At 37.1% G+C, this 18,694-nt stretch overlaps 1 protein-coding gene across 1 annotated transcript; it reads right to left on the bottom strand.

The window, feature by feature from the left end:
* Positions 1-8,587: 8,587 nt before the first annotated feature.
* On the bottom strand, positions 8,588-14,776 carry LOC123317517. The gene is made up of 2 exons (XM_044904088.1): positions 14,502-14,776; positions 8,588-8,933 (listed from the first exon to the last, which is right to left on the bottom strand). Exons 1-2 carry the CDS (start codon positions 14,707-14,709, stop codon positions 8,596-8,598), a joined length of 546 nt encoding a protein of 181 aa, XP_044760023.1. The 5' UTR covers positions 14,710-14,776; the 3' UTR covers positions 8,588-8,595.
* Positions 14,777-18,694: the final 3,918 nt, after the last annotated feature.

Raw genomic sequence — 18,694 nt, 5'->3', positions numbered from 1 at the left:
ACTACTGAGCGTTGAACCATACTAGAAAAGTTGACATCATGTTCTGAAGGTAATCAGCCAAATCCAGAGTCCACACTGGACAACTTTAGGACTTCTTCATCTAAAACTCGATAGCAGTAAAAACTGGGTTGAGCTGAGAAATGAAATAACTGTTTCGTATTAATGAGATGAGCATGGAAAGACACAATAAATCAGCTTTCATTTTCAATGAGAAAGACATGAGAAAGTTCAATTCAGGTGCTAAATACTCATTTCCATGTGAGACAATCTAGAGAGGTTTGAAAATCTATGTTAATTGTAAAATGTACTCACTTCAATGAGTTGACTCGAGTGAACATATCAATTGAGCAGTACTAGAGTACTAGTAAGGATAGTAAGGATTATAAATCTGTTTGAAAATTCTCAGTAATTCACCATAATGAAATGTGAAGACTTTAAAGATAATTACTCAATGAGATGAACTGCTAGAGAAGTTTTACAAAAATCGAGTTTAACACACTGAGAAGTGATTTCAACATCGTGAACAAAGAGAATGTGATTCGCTTCAGCTGAAACAGAGATCTAACATATCTGGAGAGAGTATTCTGCGTCCGTTAATAAGCGTTGTCTGAGGCACAAGAGAGGTGAATTCGAGATTTAGCACCTTATCAATATCGTAGACAAGGGAAAGGTCGAAGGGGGCTCAATTTTCAACAGAAAACTTGTTGGGATTTTCGACAATAAAATATTTTTTGACCTCCGCAAGTCAGGGTTATAACGGAAATAGTTTACTACTTTCTCATTTCAAATGACCTAGTTTATCTTGATATCGTTAGATGGCTCATTTGACGTCAATTTCAACAGTATACCAAACCCTCAGAACTTTATGAGTTGAGACTTCTGTTGGAAATAAGAGGGCGCTGAAAAACCAGAAAAGCTCAAATCCTCCAAGCTGAATGCTATTTCCACCCGAATGGCGTTGCATCTCAGCTCAATACTCAGCAGGATTTTACGCGACGAAACAAGCCGCAAACTCGATGTCATCCGCAAACGAATCCTTGTTCAACAACAGACCAAACTCCGTTGTGGAGTAATTGATATTCTGAAGGAGCCGTCAAATTCCATTACAAATATCTGGGTAATATCTGGAACGTCCAGAAGGTCCCAGTAGAATTTCAGTGACAAATGGTAAACTGCAAACAATTCCGAGTTCCTAATGTTCTATTTAATCCAGTCATTTCTCCCGTTTATCTGTTCGCTACATCATCTCACCAACAACAAAGAACTCCAGATTGGAATGTATAGGGAAGGAACTTGGTTAGATCTGGGAAAATAGGGGAGGAAATTGTGGTAGTTCGTAGAGCTCGAATACAGTTCGGAGAAATTAACTGATTTTCGTCATGAAATTTTGCGTTTATCAGAGAAGAAAACATAAATGAAATAATGACATTTCGATGAGACACAGTGATCAGACTTTCATTGATAAGCGAAAAATTATATAAAATCGTAGATATATTTATAGGAGATAATGGAGACTATAAGTACCATAGAAATAAGCAGTTAAATAATAACCTCGGATTTCGTAAAGTTTGATCGAGGAATCAACGCTTGATTGCCGAATAGACGTCAATTTCTTTTCAATCGATAATTCAGTCACGATCATTCAGAATATCATTCTCACATCAAATTATGATGTTCATACGTCCATTCAATTATTCTTAATTGCTACTTCTTCAATATATTCGGAAATGAAAAGTTTTCAGTAATCTCATTTCAGAAATTGAGTGACTGTCAAATCGTTGATCAGACAATCGAAGTTTTATGAAACCCTCTATCGGTCTAATTAGAAAAATTAGAAAATAGTGAAGAATATAGATAACTTTATAAAAAAACTAACGCACATTCTGAAAATCTCAATTTTAATGAAAGTTAACTCTACATTGACTTTATAACTTATTTTTTATGTTCTCTCGGGAAGGTTTTGAACGAAACAATACACATTAAATGAAAGAAAAATTCAGCATTTCACCGAATCTTATGTGAAAGAAGTGAAGTGAACAATTTTCAAAATACAGAAATGCTAATAAGTGATTTAATACTTGGTATTTCCACCCCTTGCGTTAATTACAGCTCGGCAACGACGGTTCATACTCAAAATGACTGAACTTAAAATGTTCTGATCTAATCCTTCCCAGATTTCTCCGAGTTGGATTCCTAAGTCATTAAGAGTAGCTGGATGATTTTCTGAACTTCTCAGCCTTCTATTGAGGTTGTCCCAAACCTGCTCAATCGGATTGAGATCTGGACTTCTTGCTGGCCATTCCATTCGAGAGACTTCAACCTCTTCAAGGTACTCCTGAACGATGCGCGCACGATGGGGTCTGGCATTATCGTCCATAAAAATGAAATTTTCACCAATGTATGGGACAAATGGCACTACATGCTCTTCAAGAATGTTCCTTATATACTTATCAGCATTCATAGCTCCATTATCAACGACCACTAGGTGTGTGCGAGCAGTCAAAGATATTCCACCCCATACCATAATCGATCCTCCCCCGAAACCAGTAGTATTCAGGAAATTGCACTGAGCATATCTTTCATGTGGACGTCTGTATACAAGGGAACGTCGATCACAATGGTAGAGGCAGAATCTAGACTCATCTGTGAAGAGAACTCATTCCCAATCGGCCTCTTCCCAATGGATATGCTCTCTCGTAAAATCCAAACGCGCCCTTCGATGGGCTGGGGTAAGAGCTGGGCCTCTTGCCGCGACACGAGGCCTTAAATCATATTCTCTGAGGCAATTTCTTATTGTCTGAGTGCTAATTTGCACCTCATGAGTTTGCTCAAGCTGAATTTGAAGGAGGCTTGCAAACCGTTGTCTCAACGAAGAAACTCTCAAGTAACGTTCTTGAATGGCAGTTGTTACCCGTGGTCTACCCTGTCCTGGTCTTCGGACATTCATACCTGTCTCCCTGAATCGCTGCAACATTCTGGACACACTTGTATGGGAAACTCCAAACGTATCTGCAATTCTTGTATATGTCCACCGTTCTTCTCGCAAAACTACCGCTTGGGCACATTCCTCTTGGGTCAAATTGCGTGTTTCGCGTTGCATAGCGATCGAGTGTAGAAAATCAAACGAAAGAAAAACTATTGATCACTAGAATTGAGCGAGGACAACTGATTTTAGAATGGAGCCAATACATTCAAAATCTGCTAATATCATCTTTTTTTATTCCTGCTGGGAAAAAACATCTGTATTGAAGAAAACCGTTGAAAGTGGATAACATATGCATGTATAATTCTGATAAAAATAATTATCATTGAGAACACCTTCAGTTGTAGAATAAATTTGAGATTTCCATAATGTGCGTTAATTTTTTTGCGCAGTGTAAAATGAGGAGTTTCATTCCCATAGGAATGAATGCATTCTGTCTATTCGATAGAAGAACGATACATAGTTCCCAGCCTCGAACAAAATCACGAATGGAACTGAAAATTCCTTCGGAATTAATCTAAACGGATTCGGTAGATTGCAGTGTAGCTTCCGTCACCTCTACACCACAAAAGCCGCTTGAAACACGCCAAAATACGGTCTGAAAAAGCATGGCACTGAAGAAACGTTCTTGCTATTACACTTCCATGAGGGAATGGCTTATTCATGCATTCAGCTTTTTATCCAATTCCGACGGAATTCCTTCCTGAATACGGTAAGTATTTCGCTGGAACTGACATCGAGAAAGTTTTTCGCCTTTTCGATGTAACATAACACCTACGTTTTTTTCACTTCGCATATGATATCGATTGCTTGTTTCTCTTTTCTTTCCATTGATGGATGGGGAAAACTGAGAATAGATACTCGATATGCGATATGTTTTTCTCAGTCTTGAGAGCTTACGAATACGATTAGTTGAACTCATGAGGAGATCATCGAGAAAGGCACTTATCTTCATTCATTATTAACAATATGAATACGTTTACCTTAACCATAACTTTCTCTTTATCCCCAGAGGGTTGTGAAGTAAGTACAGCAACAATGCATTGAGGGTATGCATAAACATTCTGAAAATATCCTGTAATTTAGGGGTAGATCAAGCCAATGCCTACCTTAGTTGTCGATTTGAGTCATTCATTCATTCACTGCTGTATCCCGGATATTAATCTACAAAGAGACATAAAAAAGGACAGACTTATAATTTCTTGCGGCTAATTGCCCTCCTGTGACTGAAGAGACCCAACCGTGACCTACAGATCCTTCCACACTCCGGGCATGGATAGTCACCAACCAGATCTGGCCGCCGCTGAATTCTTCTCGAGTCTCCATTATAACTGTGCACCATAGATCTCCACTGTGACCTGTCTAACGCTAGTTGTTCCCAGTTATGATTGGCATTAACTGATTTTAGGGATTGATGTAGTATATCCTTAAATCGCTTATACTGGCCTCTTGGTTTCCGGTCTCCCTCTGCCAATTCGCCATACAGAGATATTTTGGGGAGTCTTGTGTCTTGCATCCTCAGAATGTGGCTGCTCCATCTGAGTCGGGCCCTCGTAACTTGAGTCTCAATTGTTGTACAACTCGCGCGCTGCAAAACTTCTGCATTCGAAACATTCTGGGACCATCTGATGTGCATTATCTGTCTTAGATGACATTGTTGCGTTTGTTCAAGCTGTTTAATATGTCGCCTGTAGGGCGTCCAGCTTTCGCTTCCGTAAAGAAGCGTTGGGAGGACGACTGCTTTGTAAACAGCTGTCTTGGTCTTCAGATAGAGGTCGTGATTTTGAAACACTCTGACTTAAGCTTACAGAGTGCCCGTGATGCCGAATTGACACGGTTGTGTATTTCCGTGTCTAGGTTAACCCTAGTAGGTATTTATGAAGCTTCCCAAGTATTTCAACTGCTCGACCTGTTCTAGGGTTTCATTCTCCAGGCTGATATGTGTTTGAAGACTTTCTGGGGGACTTACCAGGAGTTTGGTTTTGTCGATATTGAGTCTAAGGCCTAAAGCTTCGTATATATGTTTATTGGTGTCCAGCATTATCTGTATATTGAAGTTCCGTGATAACCATTGAACGGGTTTTTGCTCTGAGGCGCTTGAGGTTAAATAGGCCTCCATCAAATCTGAATCTAATTCCAACACCTCTTACAGGCATAATCATGTCAGCAATTATCGAGACAGCTATGGCGAAAATATTGAACAGTAAAGGCGCTAACGATTTGAGTGAACTCTAGTAACCGTGAAAAACATTTCTTTGGACAAAGAGATTTCTTCTGGTAATAGATAACAAATTAGGCTATTTGAAGTTCTTAAGTTGAACATGAGATGAAGTGACCAATAGATAGCGGCCTGTAATGTAATGTAATGTAATGTATACAAACACGAACAACTGAACAGCAAAACCAGCAAAACTACCTCCAAAAGTTTACCGATTAGTTTTCGTGTAACAAAACAAACCGAACAAAAAAAATCACATTTTCGATCGATTTAATGGCAAAAATCTCACAACCCGCTTTGTCCTCCATCCCCTTATTCCTGGTCATAAAAACCGCAATGGGGGAGGAGCGCTAAAATACATTATGACCACATGTTAGCAACATCTGCGTCTGTGTGTGTGCGTTGAGAAGAATGATAGGAGACGTTGTCAGGAATAAAACTTTATTTCACCACTAAATCAATGCGTTTTATTGGGACCTACATCAGGAGATACTGCTTTTATTAGGTTCCGTGTTATTTATGGTTCTCTATCAACGACACTATTCACAATCATGTGTATAAATGATGGATCTATTGAATAAAATCAATGGTAATGTTCATATACCTCTCGTCGATATAAATAACGAAAAATATAAAGATCTGAATCTAATCATTTCATCGATAAAGAGTAGATATTGACCATAGTTTCGGTCTTACTTGACTCCATCAGAGTAAGACAACTCCCACCTCGATGGAAAAGGAACGAAATTGAAGGATCTGATGCTATCACGCGTGAAAGAGTGTTATAGTGTCACCTAGCATGCAACGATTCAACTCAGTTCCCTCTCTGCTGCATCTTCACCCTGTATCTTTCATTTCTTCCGTCATTAATTAGAACCTTGACATGTTCCATCTCGTTCTACCTCGCTGTCACATTTGATTTTGCACTGAAAGCTATTTTAAATTGAAGGGCGTGCGGAGAGCGCAAGGGCTGAATCTTTTATGCCGGTCCTGTCAACCTGACGCCCTAATGGACGCATTCAGAACACAATATGAGCTCAAAATACATCTGACACGTTTTGATAAATTGGCATTTCTTCCGTTTTTCTCTCTGTTATCAATCTACATCGCTCTATTTCATGAACAGTACCTGCAACTGTGTATGTGTGTGTGTGGAAATAATGCTTTCAACTGGATATTCCAATAAAGGGGCAATATTGCGAAATGGATGGTAGACATTTTTAGCGTATGGGTTCTGAAAGGGCCGCGAAATGATGATGCACGATGGTGTATTTTTTGTAGGCCAAGGCGCTTTTGTGAGCAACGGACCTGCATATTATTCTGAAAAGAATAAAATCGAATACGAGGCAGAGAAAATAAAGAAGGAATTGCAATGAATTCAGATACTGCCCTACATAATTTAACGAAGTTCGGAAATTTTGTGACCGATTCAAAACTTACCAATTCATGTCCATTCTACAGTTTATCATAATAATAAAAAATAATGATGACAAGAAATACATTTCCCAAGTTTAATTGATAAAGGTGCCTATACAGGGTGAGTTTTTGACTCGTAGAAATATTTAAACAGTATATTTTTGAGGTCAAAAGCTATACCATCCCTGGAAAATCAAAATTCTCTACAAAAAAAGCTAATTATGTGACACTACACGTCTGAAAAATCCTTAAACAGAATTGGATTCAGCGAAAGTATCCAATTCTTCGAATTTCACAGATATTTTATATTTTTGATCATCGAATTACTCGAAAACGGTGCATTATAAGAGAAATTAGGAAGCAAACTTTTATTTTACAAAACTTTCCAATATCAGTTATATTGGTCCAACTTTGTTTCAAGAGTTGGGTTCTTTGAATTTTTGGTATTTTTATGGTAGCTCATGATCATAACGAGAAAACTGGAAGACATGGGTGATATCTTAAGTTCGAAAAAAAGGGACTGACAATTTGGACGTGACGGAAGGTCACAGCAGTCCTTTGAAAATGTAAAAAAAAAATCGTTACTTGTACATACTCGAGCGTGCCAAATTTTCAAACAGATGGTTAATCGTGTTGACCCATTAGTCTGACACTAATCAGGGGGGGTTTTTCTTAATCTGACACTTTGAAGATGATAAAAATGCTTTTTTTCGGATATTCCCCTGCCTGTACCTCTAATCGTTTTTGTATTCATTATGAAAGTTGTAGATAATAAAATTCTACACAACTTTTGTCTGAAGCAATTTGTCATACTCTCAACCGTTCTAGAGTTATAGGGCGCTAAGGACAAGGAGCTTAGCCACACATGCGAAAGGGCAAGGTCAATGTAGAATCTCACTCTAATGTACATTCATCCAATTGTCAAAATGACAAGGTATTTCCATGATGAAAATTTCGAAATTAGACACGAAATTTTGCTGTTGTCTCTGACTGATCCTCAGAATGTACTATTTTCCAACCAGAGAATTTTCGCTTCAGCATGTATCGCTAAACACCTCGCATTAATCGCCATATATCTAAAAAACGTTTGAACGTAGAAAAAATTGTTTAGGACAGAATTTGTAGAAAATGTTATGCTCTACAACTTTGATACTGAATGTGAAAAAGATTTGAAGCCCAGGGGAGAAGGTAATTCAAAAAAACTGATTTATGTGATCTTTATGGGCAATTTTTATTGTTTCGGCTTGCTAAGACTGTCAGATTATATTTTTTCCGTTCTTCTTGAATCATTAGCTTCAACGTAAGAAAGAACGCGACCGCGCTCGGGAATGTACACGTGTCTTTTTTTTGCAATTTTGGCGCCCTCCCACACATTTTCGACACGCTTTAATTTTCAGATTAAGAGAATATATACTTTTCAACATGTAATTAACCACATATACGTTAATCTGACACGCTCGAGTATGTACAATGATCGTTTTTTTTACTATTCTGACAGGCTGTTCTAGACAATTCCCCCTATATACAGGTCTAATTTTTCGTAGAGGTACTCTACAGGGTCCAAGGTATGTCCCCTTATATTAATCTGACACGCTCGAGTAAATCCCGAATTTCCCTCTTCGGCTCCCCAACTACAGATGATTATGTTTCGTTGCACATAATGAATAATTGAAGAAAGAGAACAAGAATAAACGAAAATACAAGAAACGAAAACAAAAATTTTAAAACCTTCCTAAAAATGTGTTTGTGTGGTAGAGTTTTATTCAGCAGCATAATCAGGTTTATTCTTTAAATTATAAACTCCATTGAATCAAAAACATTCATGGATGTATCGCAAAAGTTGTCAAAAGTTTTCTTCGACATCTAAGAGAATTTTTAGCCCGTACGAATGCGAGTCTTGTTATGTTATATCTATGAATGATATGTTAAAAAAGTTACAGGTAAATTGCTGATCTCGAATGAAAGTCGGCTCAATTTTTCAGGAATTTATTTTTCCCCTATAAGGCAACAACAGAGTCAAAGTTTGCTGCTCATCAGAATACAAAACCAGATAATTACTTATATAGTAATTAATGAGATTATCGAGGTCCTCGAAAGTTTTCTCATTAATTTTTTCACTTCCCAAAGCTATCAAATCGTCGTCCCTCCTCCTGATGTTTAGGTGGAAAACTTTGTTGTCCTGGACCACCGATAGGACTCCAACTTTCGACCGATTCGACGGCCTTATGATGAAGGTGCCGTCCTGACGATCCTCCAAGAGGTATTCGGCCTTCTCCCTGCTCACGTTCTTGTAGAATTCCTCCTTCACCTGGTCCTCTGAAATGAGAGATATATATCATACCAACAGCTTGAAGCACGCAGTTATTAGGTGGAGAATGGGTATTTTTTCTTGGAGAGCCAACCATACAATTCTGGAATGGGCGAACATCCATTTTGATGTAGAGGATATTCGCAAGCGGAGAGTAATCAATGGATGGGACGTTTGGGAATAGTGACAGTCACGAGAGTTTGGTTTTCGGGATGTGAAACTGTCATCTGTGTATAGTAGATTCGGTTGACTTGGGACGATTTTGAAATTCAACTTGACATATTTTCAAAACGGTGACCTTTTTTTTATCTGAAAAAGAGGTTCGAATATGCTTAATGACTCAGATTATTGATTAGGGTATAAACCATGCTTCAGAATTGGGATGTAAATTTTGAAAAAAATAAAATATACTTGTCCCAAGTGACCCACCGAGTTGGGAAGCTTGGGATACAAGTTAAAATCTATTGATTTCTCAACTCTCAAATGAAATAGGTGACTTGGGACGGTGTACAGTTTCAAAAAGTTTGAAGAATTTGTGATTATATTGTTGAAATTCGGTAAGGAAATTAAATGATAAACCCCTATTACAGCGAAAGTGAATATATTGCAACTCAAATGTAAAAAAACGAAACAAAACAAGGGAACATTGATTTCTTTCATTCTTTGGTGATTTCTTTGTGGAAATAACGTAAATAAAAATATCCTGCGAAAAATCGGCATATTTCCTGCTGCCATGCGCCGCTTGTATCTATTCGGCATTGTCCCAAGTCACCCTATGAAACAACAAAATAAATGAATGAGATCCGTGTTGCCGTTTGATTTGTAAAGAACCTTGTTTCATGACATATCTTATATCCCAATATTCCACGTATCCAGAAAAAAATTACACATGCACAAAGTGAAATACATGTACAGGACACTAGAAAGTATAAGGGCCATAAAAAACGCGCTTTTATTCTCCTGAAATGGTTAACTTTTCCTGTCAATTCAAACGCTCTGGTCACTCTGCAAACTCAACAGGAATTAATTGTTAAACTAACCGAAAAGACGCTACACAATCTCATAAGTTTGTCCCTGCACCCATAAATGGTAAGAAACAAAGAAATCTGCAAGGGGGGTAATTGTCCCAAGTTACAGTACTCTCCCAAGTCACCCGAATCTACCGTACTCTCGTGAGCTTATGAATATATTGAGAAATATAAAGAGTATTTCTTTGGATTCTCAATCTTTGGAATTGATGTAATTATTTCACAAGCTTCATGAGAAAGCGAATCGAATATATAAAATTCGAATTCAAAACGATTTTTAGCATTTTATCGACTGTCGTTGAATCTTTTGAAATATTTGACTTCAACACGTTTGAAATTCAAGTATCGGGGATATATTTTGGTGAATGTGTGCATAAAACACAGCTGGTGATGATCTTTTATACAGGATGACAATTTAAAAACTTGCCAGTCCAATTATGTCACGATAAGGATGATTGAGGAGAAAATGCCGGAACAGATCAATTTCTATTCGTAGGGGGACATATTTTGAGCAGAATTGTAAGCCAAAATCTCCTCAACCCTAATTGTAGGAGCTATCACCCCTAAATTTCCAATGGGGAATAGGGGGTGAGCTATACCTCAATTGAAAGATCACTTGACCCTCTACATGAATAATATGGTTTGCAAATTTTCATTGAGTCCTTTTCACTGTAGTCACAGTGGCTGACAATTTGAAAACTTGCCAGGCCAATTATGTCTCGACAAGGATGTTTTCAGAGAAAATGCCGGAGGTTCATTTTTATTCGGAGGGAGACATGTTTCTAGCAGAATTGTAAGCCAAATTCTCCTCAATCTTAGGTGTAGGGGTTTTCACCCCTAAATTCCCCTAAATTCTTAATAGGGAATAGAAGGTCTCCTCAATTTTAGGTGTAGGGGTTTGTCACCCCTAAATTCTTAATAGAGAATAGAGGGTAAGCTAAACCTCAATTGGAAGACAATAGTATTATGTAGAGGGACATATTGTCTTCCAATTGAGGTTTAGCTTACCCTCTATTCCCTATTAAGAATTTAGGTGTGACAAACCCCTACACCTAAGATTGAGGAGACCTTCTATTCCCTATGAAGAATTAAGGCGTGATAGCTCCAACTCCTAGGTTTGAGGAGATATCAGTTTACAATTTTGCTCAAAATATATCCGCCTCCCCTTAAAAATGGACTTATTCCGGCTTTTTCTTTGAAAACATCCTTGTCGAGACATAATTGGCCTAACAAGTTTTCAAACTGTCACCTCCTGTAACTACTTAGAGGAATCTATAAAAATTTGCAAAACTATAGTATTCATGTAGAGGGACAAGTGATCTTTCAATTGAGGTAAATCACCCCCCCTATTTCCCATTAAGAATTTAGGGGTGATAGCCGCAACATCTAGGGTTGGGGAGATTTCGGCTTACAATTCTGCTCAAAATATGTCCCCCTCCGAATAAAAATTGACCTGTTCCGGCATTTTCTTTGAAAACATCCTTGTCGCGATATATGGCGATGGATGTACATTAGACTGGGTTTCTACATTGATCTTGGCCTTTGCATGTGTGGCTAAGCTCCTCATCCTTATCTCCTGCTAACTCGAAGAAGGTTAAGGGTATGTAAAATTGCTTCAGACAAAAGTTGTATGGAATTTTATTATCTACAACTTTCATCATGAACATATAAATGATTATAGCTACAGAATGGGAGATATTTAAAAAAATGCTTTGTGATCATCTTCAAATTCTCAGATTAAGAAAACCCCCCTGATTAGTTTCAAATTAATGGGTCAACAAGTCTGCAAAACCATCTATATAAAAATCTGACACGCAATTCATTTTCAAAGGACCAAATTGTCAGTCTCTTGAAAAGTAGCTTCCTTTTGGTCCAATTAACATCTGACACGCTCGAAACAATTTTTTTTTACCATTTTCAACTCTCCCGTACTGCCAGACCCACCACGCAAACTACCAGTTTAACATGAATTCATTATCAGAGACACGTAGGGCATATACAGTATCTCAATCTGACACGCTTGAGTATGTACACTTGATGATTTTTTTTAAATCTTCGAAAACCTGCAGACGCTTTCCCCACCGCTGAGAGTGCATATATCATAGAACCTTTTTTTTCCACCATCTTATCTTCGAAATCAACTAGGACTCCACGATGCTCCAGTAAATTCCGATTTAGCAACTATTACATTGTCACGAAACTAGTCATGCTCTAGGCAGACCAGAAGTGAAAATTCATCGACAGTCGTGCAATTTAATGGGGAGCACAGAGCAATTAACATTTTACCAGCTGTTCACACACATCCCTTGCTGAAAAAAAACGTGAAACAAATTCCAATACCTACAGTTGTCAGAAAAATCGAGAACTTGGAACTTTTGCATCCCGCCTAAGTATTTCCACCCCTCGGATCCCATCAACGGGGGAAGTGTACCCTTGTTAACGAGGGCTATTAACAAATCCATAATTGAAACGGAATCGAACAGTATCATTGTGAAAAACGGCCATATCGGAAAAAACTTCGGAAAACGATCTCTCTTCCCATAAATTCATCTCTTTCAATGATGATTAATTTTACAACCCCCTCTTAGCGTTTTACGCCTTGACAGCAGTATTTTCTTGAATCTTCCGACATTTTACAACTGCAGGTCCGGCTGATCGAGGGGTGGGGGTTTATGGAGGGTTGTTAAACTTCGCGGTAGATACCTAGCTGATGGGTCTCTTAGGGTTTCCGTGTGGTAAAAGTGTTATGACGTGTGCCAAAGCTTGCAGACATCGAGGGATTTTATTTTTAGTTGTCTAGATAAGGAAAGATCTTGAGAAGTTGATGACGATGATAACAACAAGGGGTTAGAAATTGCAGCTTGGATCAAATACCCAACAAGTGACTTACTTGCAACGAATTAAAATCACCTCTTATTTCTGAAATACTACATAATATCGATTCTGGAAGATGTCTATGTCTAGTTGATGTGTTTAATCTTAAGAACACTGTAAGGTAGATCAGCTTCATTTTGCTCTTCAAAGTGTAAAGGGATATGGAAACCTATTAACTCAACAGAAGGAGGTAACATGGATGTTACCATAATACATGGTTATTTTGGTGTGAACTAATAAACAAATATACATTTATTGAAACATTTGGAATAGAGGTTAAAAGGAACAGTTTGCATTGCAAATTTATGATTCTTTTATATTGGGGTGAATGGTGTTCATCACCCATCACCTCAATATAATCGACTGATGCTTAACCTCTCTGGAACAATCAAAATTAGCTACCACCACAGTCAAAGCCATTTTTTTAAACTGTCCCAACTGTCTATCGAATAATTAATCTATTCAACAAAGTGTCAGTTTTAAACAATTTTTTTTGCAGGTGGATGACGCAAGATAAACTGGCTTGAACACTTGGATTCCTAAGGTGAGATTTTCCACTTTCATACTCTTCCAGAAAAGAAATTCTATTGATACGGCCCTGTCCAATATCCAACTCTTTCGGTCCGAGAAATTCGCACTTTCAATAAATCAATTGGTCCAAGTTTCACTGAAACGCAATGGTAACTTGAGGCGTTTTTGACCCTGTTTACTTTTCCTTCACTGTATCGAAACTTGAAGAAGTTTTCCGTTCCATGTTGGAAGTTCTCTGAAAATGTATATAGAATTGCAGACTAAAATATACGATTGAAAAAAGTGTTTCATTTGGTCTACAAGATAAATACCAGGAAAAGTTCTATCGGAATTTTCACACCGGAAAAAATGAGGAATTGGAAATGTGGATTTTTCTTCTAGAATATTCAGACTCTGAATGAGAATTGTTTGAAGTCTTTCAACTTTTTCTTATGCCGTTTCAGAAAAATTGATGAACTTTTCGGAATTATGAGACAAAGGATCTCAACAGAAATTGACCAGATAATTTTTTCTCTCGCTAGAATGATATGAAAATGATGTTGAAAAGTACCAAGTTTTTGATAAATTTCTTTTTTTCTTCGATTAGATTTGAGGGAAGAAGAATTACTCGAGAGACTACTCAAATGTGTTCAATTTTTATTGGAAAAAAATTTATTACAAGTTCATCGTATAAATTCGTAATTATTTGGATCAAACTCTATCACTCCTTGATGGAAAGAAAATAAATTCTTACTGTATAATTGAATTGAGCTATCTACTCTCCTAATATTACTTTGAGACTTCCTTAGTTCAATAAATCAAGGTTAGAACAATAGACTGAATTTTTTTTTAATCAATTCACAATCAGACTGTAATTATTCAGAATCGAAAGGTGTCAAGTGAAATATGGATAAAAATTTTGTATTGTACTGAGGTTTCAAATTTGCATTACAAGATCTATAAGCTATAAAAATTGCAAAGTTTCCAAAGAAAAATATAGTCTGAGTACTATATTTTCGGTTTTTCAAGCTCAGAGATAAAAATGGGACAACAGTGTCAAGATTTTATTTTATTTTAATCGGGTCCTAGAAGGTTTTCACAAATTTTAATCAGCTGTTCATCGAAACGAATTCAACATAAAAAAAAGTTGAAACTTCCTCTTACCTTCGTTGCTTTCTGCATCTTCCTCTGCGTAGTATCCGTTTCTAGAGCAGAAACACACAAGACACATACCGTATACACAAAACAGAAGCTCTCTAAAACAACGTTTCGATAAATTTCGCACGACTTTGAAGGAAACTTTAAAGCACCAGCACATTTGTTTGGCAACTTGTGGAGTAAAAGGATATCTCTTGAATCTTTGATGGCTCATATGATGCGGATGCTACACGTCCATTGTACCAGGGGGATCCATGAAAATGAATAATGCAGTTTGTCATACTGGGAGGAAATGTTTCAAACCCGCTCATGTGTTTGGATCTCAGCACGAGTCAGAAGTTTAATTCGAAAGATGAATTTAGTTTGGAGCCTAAGTGTGGAAACTCAATTCTACTGCGAAGTTTCACTTGAAATTGATACAGGGTGTGTTATTTGATAACTCAACAACGAATCGATTTTTGCTTCGTCAAACAGAAGATAATCACAGTTTTATAGCTGCATGATTCTGCAATTCTGAAATTTCAGCATTTGTGGTACATTTTTAGTGATACTGTTTGTGAAAAGTATTTTTCTTTCCATAGAAATCATACGATCAATTAGAGGGCATCTCTGTTTCATGTAGTTTTATCGGTACCATAATTCCATAAAAAATACCCTGTAATATTTACTTAATAAGAACACAAACTGCAGATTCATACAAATTTGAATCGATGCACACATTTGTGCTACAGAACTTTTCCTATCCAAATTTCTGTGGGGTTGCAACCCTCTTCAGGGAGTTGCTAGTAGAAACAAGCTTTGTATCCCAGATCATCACCCCTGTCATCAAAAATTGACCTGTCGGAGTGTTTTCACAAATTCTGATTCGTTGTTGAGTTATTTAGGGTCGACACTTTTGAATGAGACACCCTGCATAATATTTCTGGGGTGATATCAGATGTATTTCAATCGAAGAATGAAGACAACTTAGATCCTACTATTTTTCGAATACTTTTCTACAAAGATATAGATTTTAATGATTAAGAATACTACCGAAAGGAACGTATCACTCTTTTATACTGAATTGTATACCTTTTAGTTTCTAACCAAACGGTTGCGGCGGTTTCATTATGTACAAAGGGCCCTCGTATAAACTACCGGAAATACAGAAAACATGATAGGAACTGTGAGAGAGGCAAGATGAAAGATATGATGTCTTTTTGGACATCAGATGAATGTTTCACACAGTCGTTAATTCAATTTCTTTTGTACATGTGGTTGCTACATTAGTTGCACGTTTGTAACTCCGTTCCATAGGGATAAAATGAAGCGGTTGTTTTTCTCTCATATTTTCAGAGGGAAATGATGAGAGCGAAATCAATTTGATATGAATTTCCAAATTTGAATAATAAATTATCTTTCGTTTGAATAATTCATACAGCGAATAGATATCAGGGTATAATTATAGGAAAATATTTTCAATAAACTATTAATTGAGTATTTCGTTTAGCCTGGCATTGTAGAAATATAGCGGTGCTATTGGTCATTATTCATAGTTGGTGGGTTGGACATTGGAACCAATGTGAAAATTTTGTGATTAACGTTTATTTTACTACTAATTGGCGATAAATGAATTTCCAATATCATCACCGTCGATTGTGAAACTAGATAAAAAAATAAAAGTATATGTCGAAATTCTTCTGAAATAGTATATAACATTACTAGCAAGGTAAGAGGGTTTTTACTGGCGAATGGAGTATATAACTGTTACCTCCTTGAGCCAGTAAAACCCGTTACCTTGCGTGTATTGTTTTATATTATATTTGTTTCTCATTTGTGAAAAGGTTAGATAAATTCCAAAAAAATCTCAATAATTTCTCGCAAATGTCGTAAGCTATGGAAGCGTTGCCATGAACATGTCTGTTTATTTTTCTTTACATTTGTTTTGGCGAAAGCGAAAATGAATGTACCAAAAGAAATTATTGAGACAGTAAGCAGTGTAGCTTCAAGTTTATTACCTGCAAAATCAGCTTCAAGGTACGAGCGAGAATACGACGACTTCAAAAAGTGGCAAAACAAAAATAGTGTGATTGGGGTAACTGAAGATGGGCAAAATGGTCTATGCTGAAAAGCTGCTTGGAAATGAAAGAAAATGCCCCTGTTCGCAGGTTTGTTTTCCTCGAAAAATTTATTGAAAAATATGACGTTTAGTTGTCATTTGCAGATTTCAAAAGGTAATAGCGTTTCTGAAACGAAAAAATGAGCGTTATACGCCAAATAAGGCCAAGGTATTAAGTAAAGAAGAGGCTGAACAATTTCCTTTACATGCTCCTGATGACCAGTAGTTGCTGGCGAAAATTGTAACAATATTTGGGGTTTTTGGATGTTGTGGATGTGACGAAATTCTCTCCTCAAACATGAATGATGTAGAAGATATGGGAAAATACGTTATTGTGACATTGCGGCAAACAAAAAATTTAACAACAAGAAGAGTCACCATAACCGATGATGGCTGCAGCTTCAAGCCCTGCATGTTATACAGAAAATATGCCTCCTGGAACAGAAAGCCTAAGATTTTTTTTGACATACTGAAGGAAAATCAGCAGACGGAAATTGCATTTCCGTTAATGCAATTTCGCAAATAGCGAAATATTTAGGTTTAAAAGACCCAGAGTTATACACCGCCTACTCTTTTCGCAGAACTGGAGCCACTATGGTTGCGGATTCGGGTGGAGATATTTTAGCACTAAAGCGTGCAGGAGGGTGGAAGAGCACCGAAATTGCGATGAGTTATGTCGATGATTCGGTCAACAAAAAAATCGAAATGTCTAGCAAATTATTTGGTAGTAAGGAGAGTACAAACGTTCTGCAGTCCTCGAGTTCAGCAGTTTCTGAGTCAACAGATGATTCATCATCATCAGTATCAACTCTTTCATCATCAAAAATCTGTGTTACTGGAAATAACAATAGTACGATGATTTTCAACATATATGACGATAAAACAAAATTTTCTTATGTAGATAATACCACTAACTTGTAAAAATTTCGCAAGTTAACTGTCAGTTTTGCAAGTTAGTGACTTGATAAAATAAACTTTCTTGATTAATATTGTGTTTTTGGAAACTGACGTTCACAAATAAGAAACAAATAAAATTATTTCGCCTTATTCATTTGACATGAATCAGCACTTGCTCTTCAAATTTCTGGTTTTCCGAGATGACGAACTTATTTAATTGAATTATAATGAAAACTCCATATAAATTAGTGGCTTTTCTCGTTTTGAACTAACCACTAAAACGATGTAGACTGCTCTCAAGTCGAGTATTTGTATGAAACAGTATACTTCATGATAAACGAGCAACATGCTTGAAATTATGAACTATATATACGGATGAGGCTTGGTTTTTTCATAAAAAACTGACTCTCCATAATCCCCAGAAATTACCTCATCAGGCGACGTTTGCATCCATCAAATTACGCCAACATCCGGGGAGAAACAGCCCTAAAATGATGAGGAGTACTCCGAACTCGAAATGGAATGAAACATCTCCAACAGTGCCGTTAAAATATTAAAATCCGTGCAGGGTCCAGATTCCGGTTGAAACTCTCCCTGTCCCATGCCTTTCGGTGTTCAAGATGATGAAATATTTCATTCAGATGTTTCCCCCGAGCGTTTCAAACTGATGAAGATATCGATGATGGAACTTTCGGAGTTTTATGCCGGTAATAAAACAGGAAATAATATTACCCTATCCGGATGATTCAAGTTCCAATCTGAGAGCGCTTGAGATAACGGCTATCATCTTCATGCTAAATCGTGTTATGTTGTGATCTCTGCGATGCAACATACGGAGTTTGGTGTATGTGGAGGGATTTACCGTTTGATAGCCTGCTATAGCTACTTAATCTAATTCAATTACAGAAGCTTGAGCTCGTTCCGTATGAACTGCATCAACATGATGAATAGAATCCTTCGGGAAATATGTTTCCCCATATCACCAAGCTTGTGCCATCAAATAATCTAATCAAATATTGACTTTTTTCGTGGTGAGAGATAGATTTTTCTACTCCTTGTGGTCTGATGCGGAAGTCCAACTTGAGGTCTTGATATGAAGCGAAATCTCGAAGAAGAGAAGAAGAAGAATAGTTGGTTTATTGAATGTGAATGTCGATGTGGAAGTATTCATGAAAAAAAAACTGCAGGAGAATTTTCTTTCAAT

The sequence above is a fragment of the Coccinella septempunctata genome, chromosome 7, assembly GCF_907165205.1.
Source record: "Coccinella septempunctata chromosome 7, icCocSept1.1, whole genome shotgun sequence".
In the NCBI taxonomy this organism is placed as follows: domain Eukaryota; kingdom Metazoa; phylum Arthropoda; class Insecta; order Coleoptera; family Coccinellidae; genus Coccinella; species Coccinella septempunctata.
Note: the sequence above shows the minus strand (reverse complement) of the source record. Positions and strands in the feature narration are given on the sequence as shown.